This window comes from Zymoseptoria tritici, chromosome 9 (genome assembly GCF_000219625.1).
Source record: "Zymoseptoria tritici IPO323 chromosome 9, whole genome shotgun sequence".
NCBI lineage: Eukaryota > Fungi > Ascomycota > Dothideomycetes > Mycosphaerellales > Mycosphaerellaceae > Zymoseptoria > Zymoseptoria tritici.
Window position 1 is genome coordinate 577,525 of NC_018210.1, and position 7,301 is coordinate 584,825.

Here is a 7,301-nt window from a genome sequence, read left to right on the forward strand (position 1 = left end):
CACTTCCAACCAAAACATCCTCTACAACAACACTTTTGCCAACCAAATCAACCACTTCCAACCACAACCATGAAGTCCGCTTGCGCCATCCTCTTCGCCGCAGTGGCCGCTGCCCTCCCATCGCCCGTGCCCAACAACAACGTCCTCCAAGGCACCCCGGAAAACCCTCTCAAATTCTCCGGCCAGGCTCTCCGCGCTTCGAGCCCCATCCACTTCGGAACCGTCAACGCCAACGGCAAAGCATTCTGTAAGACTCCCCACCTCCACCCTCACTCCACCCTCTCCTCCCACAAAACTAACAAAACTCTCCACCCCAGGGATCGGCAAAGACGCCAAAACATACAACCCTCTGAACAACAACACCTGCGTCGTCGACACCAACACCACCACTTTCAGCTACATCAACGGCCAGGGCCAAGTCAGCCTGTACACCAACGTCCCCGGCGGACAACAAGTCTACGTCAAAGACGACGGCTCCCTCCGCTTCACGGGCCCGCACTCGGTCGCGACGGACGGCAACGCGACCTTCACCGGTTTCGGCATCGCCTACGATGCGAAATTGCAGTTCGAGAACCAGGACTGGTTGGCGTGTCTGGGCGGCAGCATCTCTCCGGCCAACTTCCAGATTTATGCGGCGAGCAGAATCCCCGCGGCGCAGATTCCTAAGGATTGTTTGGGATTCACGTGGCACGATGTTTACCACCAGAACGCTACCGCTGCTTGGCAGTACGAGTAAGAGTCGCGGCTTGAAGGGCGATTTGAGTGGTGCAGAGCGTTCGGTCTGTTCATCTCTCGGACACGGGAGATGAAGAGGCGGGATGTACGAGTGACGATGTCTTGAGGTGTGACTGAGGGAGTTTTTTGTTTCATGAGCCAGCGACTGTGTGTACCTAACGACGATGCATTAATAATTGAAAGGAACGAATCTCCTTGTATACCTGCTCCTCGTGCCAGTCTAGTGCCTTTGGAAGAGATGCTTCTATGCTCGATTCTGTGCCCAGCTGCCATATCATACGTGGTCGATGGAATGCGTCGTTGGGTCATTTAGCGGCAAGGTGTACTGATGAGCGTGCAAGTTTCGAGGCCCATGCAGTTTCGAGATTGACTGCGGGCGCAGAGCTGAACACACTCGACGGTCGTCTGCTGGAGTGATGCGATATACTAACGTGGGTGATCTCAGAGGCCGATCAAAAGTGGATGCTTGCATTTTGGGTCGAGGAATTCGGTTCAAGAACAGCGTGATCTCAGTCGAGTCATCCGACTTCGACCAGGGAGAGAATGTGGAGCCTCCATTTCCGGTGAGGTAGATGAGGCCATTGATTTGCACTGACGTGATAATGTTGTCTTTGATTGGATAAGAAATGTCTGCGGGCTGGACAGCGGGAAAGTCGCCGAGTGCGACTTGGACGGTTCTCTCGCCGTTGTAGTGGTTCTATTAGAACCAAAAGTCGCCACGGGAATCAGGACCGGTGCAGAGATTGGTCGAGACGACAGGGGTCGACGATGGGACGGTGACGGTGGTGGTTGATGTTGAAACGTACTGCGATGGACGTGCTAGCATTTTCGGTTGCATATTCTTAGCTGGCAATATGGACGCGACATTCTTCTCATCTTGAAGGAAGTCCCATCGGAGCGGCACTAGCCTGAACCTTGGCAACCGTGGTGCTGTCTTGCCGTGCTGTTCTCGAAGATTGCATCCAGTTCAGGCCCAGCACTTCTGTCCCTCGAGTTCGGCGTCCTGCGTGCTGAGACGTCCAGGCCATACATATCGAGAAGCGGAGATGCTCCTACAACGTAGTATGAAGTGTCGACAAACTCCTGAGGGATCGCGGGCTAGAATGTGCCTAGCGACATGCAGGTGAAGTACTTCAGCCTCAGCTTGCAAGACTCCAGCTGAAGGACGGCGCTAGTTTACTAGCGTCCCAGAGGCTGTGGAAGCCTCAGGCACGAGCGATAACGGCCTTATCGGTGGGTGCGTCATGCTCAGCGAAAAGTTTCGCGAACTTCCACGAGCTTCTCGTCGACCTCTCACGACAAAACTCCTTCCTCTCACAACACCCTCTCTCGCTTAACACATCCGCAATCATGGCCTCCGAAACCAACGGCACCAAGCTGCAGGGTGCTTCCCTTGCCCACGACCTCTTCCAAGACATGGGCAGCCAAGTCGAAGGAATGAACGGCCCCTCCTCCGACCAAAAAGTCGTCGACGAAATCCAATCCCTCTGCATGAACTGCCACGAAGACGGCATCACGCGCCTCCTCCTCACGAAAATCCCCTTCTTTCGCGAAATTGTCATCATGTCCTTTTCCTGCGAGAAATGCGGCTTCCACAACAACGAGATCCAATCCGCGGGCGAGATCCAACCAAAAGGCGCGAAATATGCCTTCCGCATCGATAACGGGGATGATTTCCAACGACAGGTGGTCAAGAGCGATATCTGTGCGTTTAGGATTGAGGATATTGATCTGGAGATTCCGCCTGGGAAGGGGCAGTATACGAATTTGGAGGGTATAATCAGTGCGGTCAAGGCGGATCTGGAGAGTCACCAACAGGCGAGGATGGAGCAGATGCCGGAGGTTGGAGAGAAAGTCGCAGGCGTGATTGACACATTGACGGAGATGTTGGCGGGAAGGAAGTTCCCGTTCATGGTGTCAGTAGATGATCCGAGTGGGAACAGCTCAATTGAGCCACGGCCGGGTGATGCGGCAGGAAAGTGGGCGAAGAGCGAGTACAACCGGACAGCGGCGCAAAATGGAGCGTTGGGACTGGGAGACGATGTGCCTGCACCAGGAACACAAGCGCCAGAAACGGAGATCAGGCCGGAATACCACTCAACCGGACTCGTCGGCGCAGACGCACAAACAACAACACAAGGCAACAACGTCGACCAAGAAGAAGACATCGTCGAAAACCAAGTATACTCCTTCCCCGCCTCCTGTCCCGGCTGCACACGCCCTTGCGCGACCAACATGAAAATGGTCAACATCCCCTACTTCAAACAGGTCGTGCTCATGTCCACGGTATGCGAAGACTGCGGCTACCGCAGCAACGAAGTCAAAACCGGCGGCGAAGTCCCCGAGCAAGGCCGCAAAATTACCCTCCACGTCAGCACGTCCGAGGACTTGGCGCGAGACATTCTCAAGTCCGAAAGCGCATCACTCGCCTGCCCGGAACTCCAACTCCGCGTCGAGCCAGGAACGATGGGAGGCCGCTTCACCACCGTCGAGGGAATCATGACGCAGATACGCAAAGATCTCCGATCCCAAGCGTTTGGCCTGTCAGATGGTGATGCGGAGGTTCCGGAAGGTACGGGCGATGGCATGGAGCAAGGGAGTAAGAAACAATGGGAGGCTTTCTTTGGGGATCTGACGGAGGCGATTGACGGGAGGAAGAAGTTTACGCTGGTGTTGGAGGACCCGTTGGCGGCGAGTTATGTGCAGAGTTTGACGGCGCCCGAACCGGATCCGAAGATTGAGGTGTTGGATTATGAGAGGACGGAGGAGGAGATGGAGGATTTGGGATTGAATGATATTAAGACGGAGGGGTATGAGGTGAAGGAAGGAGAGGGTACGTCATCGTGAGAGAGGATGTAAATCGACAGTTGTTGGTGACAGAGTCTGACGTTGGAGTTGTAGGGTCGGATAGTGAGATGATGGACGATGTGACGGCTCCAAGCGATTTACCAACGAAACGAAAAGGCGATGCTCTTGATGAAGCGTCGAAGCGTCGGAAATAGAAAGCTGCTGGCCAGAGATCAGCTCTCTTCGTCCAGTCATCAATGCCTCCAGGCGCGGAACAGGTGACTAATGTGCATAGCTCTGACTCGGATGCCATACCCCGTCAAAGTGTATCTGACATGCGCTGTGGCAAATCTCGCGATGCTGGTCCTGAAAGCCAACTCATCCCTCCAAGCTACAAAGGCAGACTACTCAACGTCGACGGCTTGTGCCGATGAGAAAGAACGGCACGACATTCGCAATGGCTAGCGATGAAAAGAATGAGGCTCATCTCAATAGCGAAGAAACATCACCCACGACGACTCTCGCAAGGCTGATACAACTCCTCTCCACCGAGCTCGTCGACATCATCTTCGACTACACCATCTCCGCTACCATCCCGCTATCAACGAACGTCAACATCACCGAGACGTCCTACAAACCGCCCGCCGCCCTCCAAATCGATCACACCTCCCGCTCTACCTCTTCTCAACTCTACTACGCACGCAATACCTTTTCCTTCTCCAACATGTCCGTCTGCCGCCGCTCGCTCACCACCGTACCTCCTCCTCATCGTCTCCATCTTCGGACTCTACGCTACGACATCCGTCCCCAGAACGTAATGGAATTCACAGGCGTACATGCATTGCAGGTGGAGTATCTTATTGAGGATGTGAAGGATGCGTTGGTGGGATTTGAGCTGAAGACAGGCTTGGTCGTGTGGATCTCGACGAGCGCGCATGTTGGGGTGTGTAAGCATGGTGGGCGGTGGTATGTGATGAAATTGGAGAGGTGTGGTGAGCGGGGAGAGGGACATGAGTGGAGGGAGGATTGTGTTGTTCCTGGGGAGGAGATATGGACGACGTAGATGAACTGTCGGAATGGTGGTATCTATGAGGCGGGTGGAAGTGTGGGAACAGCGCTTGTGTGGTGCGATGGTGGTGTGTTTGACGTGGTTTAGGATCGTCACTCGAATTCACTTCACTTCCTACCCCGCGGGCCGTTCCCGAGGACTAGCAGCATGAGGACTAGCGGCATGAGCTTCTAAAACTTCGAAGCTGGATACAAGTTCACTGCAGCTTGGAAGTTCTTTAAACAAACAACAACAAAAGTCCAAAATCTCAATCCGCCGCACTCGACCTGAATCCCAACCAACGAACATCGAACGGAAAGTCAATGCGCCCCACGTGGCAACGTCCAGTCCTCGGCTCGCCGGCATGATCGACCACAAAGCGGCAATGGAGTCAGCGTACTATGCCTACAAACGGACGGAAAAGTCTTTGCAAGAACAGAAGGAAAGCGTAATAGAGCGACACCTCAGGCGATGCGCTGCCTTCGGCCATGGATACTCATTGCCTACGGGGGACGTTAGGCGTATAGAAGAGGAGATGGGAAGAGCAAAGGAGGAGTGGGAGTGCAAGAAGAAGGAGATGAAGCGGGAAGCAAAAAAGGCGCACAAATGGCACAAGAAGGTGGCGAAAGCGAAGAAGAAGGCTGCGCAAGCTCCGGAGGCGGATACCCGATTTGTGGCCACGGCCAAGACATCCCAGCTCATCCAAGCGCTTCCACAAGAGCTTTACGACTTGATCCTCGACTTCACCCTCGCCTACACAGAGCACCGCCGGCCCACCATCGTCGAGATCGACGAACATTATAAGCCACCAGCGCTCTCACAGATCGATCGCGCATCTCGCCACCATTTCAGCAAATTATACTACTCCCGCATCGTCTTCTCGTTCGCGAACCTCGACGTCGGTCTTCTTTGGCTGAAGTCCCTTCATCCGAAGCAAAGCTTGCAGGTGAAGTTCCTGCGCCACGACACCCGACTTCGTCTCTCCTGGCCATGGATGCTCTTGAAACATCCTCGAGGTTCTGCCGAGGACCGGATCCAGAACTTATCCAAGAAGCTTGCGAGCGACATGATTCTGTTTGAACCGGAAGACAACCGTTCCAAATTCGCGATTATGGCTTATAAACTGCGGCTGAGATTCAAGCGCGATCTGGCCACGAATGAATGGGGTGAGGATGTTTGGCGTTGCTGCATGCCGTTTGCGGAATAAGGCTACGGTTGGTGCGACGACTTGGACGGCTGGCCATGAAATTGCCACGAAGAAGAGAAGAGTGACGATATGGCTTGGCTGAGAGCAGAGAGGTCACTGAGGCTGAAAAGTGTCTTGAGACATTTACGACTAAATCCGCAGCTAAGCTGAGCTTGCAGTACTAGTAGCTGGCGTTGAGTGAGCAGTCAGGGGATGATGCTTGAAGAGAATCCATTCCTGGGCGAGTCGGGATCAGATTGGGTGATAGCAAATGGCAGTTAACACACATGATCTCTCGTGTCTTTCATTTCCTGTCGTCTGTCGGCAGTGTGCCTGAAGTTCTTGTCTCGGTAAGGTAATTCACTTCGCTTCCTTGCGGGCCGTTCCGAAAGCTCCTTCCTTCCACGGAACTTGCGTCCAGGTTCTTCCACATACTAAGTCCTTCCGACGTGACTCGCACGAACACCTTCATCACATCGTATCGAACGCCTCCGCACAAACATGGCCGAGTACGAAGACAAACTCTTCGTCCGCCTGCGCGAAATGCCGCAAGAACTGTTCGACCAAATCGAAGCCTACGTCAAAACCCCAGACCCACCATCAGGCCGCATGATCAACATCGACAACACCTACACACCACCCCCCTTCCTCCAACTCAACGAATACTCTCGCAGAAAGTCTGCTTCCACCTACTACTCCACCAACACCTTCTCCTTCACCGACCTCCAAGTCTGCTGGAAGTGGCTCGAAGCTCTCAAGAAGGAACACGTCGAGCAGATCAAGACACTTCGATTCTACCCCTCTCGGCATCCTACTGCGCAACTCCTGCGCCTGGACGCCCAGGAAGCAGAACGCGCCGTCAAAGCTGCGCTTCTGAGCGCGCATGGGAAGTTGAAGGCTGGACTTCAGGTCTGGCAGCCGGACGATTCGGAAGATCGAGACAAGTGGTTTTTTGAAGACAAGTGGTTTGTGTTCGAGCTTGTTCGCGCGCCTCCTATCCTCAGCGGTGGAGTTCCCGGCTCCTGGTGGACTCCCATCATTGGCGCGTCTCAGGTTCATGCTCTGGGCGGACACACTCTTGCTGGACTACCTACCATTCCCATGCCTCCCTTTCCAAGCTCTCTGATCGGTGGGCAGACGAGTTGGGAACAGTCGTGGGCTGTGCCAACGGAGCACATGCGCTCGTGATGGAGACGTGACAGCAACGCCGTGAAGATTGAGGAGGAACGTGAGTACAGTGAAATGGATGTTTCTTGTGGCTGCGGTAGCTGACATCAAGTGTAGAGACTGGCATCATTGATCGGACGTCGAGTGGATGGAGTATGAGATGGCAAGATCTCCAGGGCAGGCGAGGAAAGAAAGCAAGCATAATTCGATACCTCTCTCCGTTCTCCCGCTCAATACGCACCTTCCAAGCCAGCCGAGCGAAAGGTGTACGGCGAAAAGCGCGCAAAAGGCCAGAGCTATGGTTGTCGGAGTCCATACAGCAGAAGCCGTTAGACTTTTACAAGCAATGTGTTTTCGCAGCTTTGAGACTTCCAAAAT

The 7,301-nt window shown here is 54.1% G+C and overlaps 3 protein-coding genes across 3 annotated transcripts; all 3 read left to right on the top strand.

Moving 5' to 3' along the window:
* Nucleotides 1-934, top strand: MYCGRDRAFT_105677 (uncharacterized protein; the record flags this gene model as incomplete). The annotated part of the gene is made up of 2 exons (XM_003849277.1): nt 1-247; nt 318-934. The coding sequence occupies 2 exons, from the start codon at nt 70-72 to the stop codon at nt 734-736; spliced, it is 597 nt and encodes a 198-aa protein (XP_003849325.1).
* A 1,128-nt stretch (nt 935-2,062) lies between these two features.
* On the top strand, nt 2,063-3,582 carry MYCGRDRAFT_101162 (uncharacterized protein; the record flags this gene model as incomplete). Its single annotated transcript, XM_003849278.1, has 2 exons — nt 2,063-2,759; nt 2,820-3,582. The coding sequence occupies 2 exons, from the start codon at nt 2,086-2,088 to the stop codon at nt 3,580-3,582; spliced, it is 1,437 nt and encodes a 478-aa protein (XP_003849326.1).
* A 2,675-nt stretch (nt 3,583-6,257) lies between these two features.
* Nucleotides 6,258-6,944, top strand: MYCGRDRAFT_95609 (uncharacterized protein; the record flags this gene model as incomplete). The annotated part of the gene is made up of 1 exon (XM_003849279.1): nt 6,258-6,944. The coding sequence occupies one exon, from the start codon at nt 6,258-6,260 to the stop codon at nt 6,942-6,944; it is 687 nt and encodes a 228-aa protein (XP_003849327.1).
* Nucleotides 6,945-7,301: the final 357 nt, after the last annotated feature.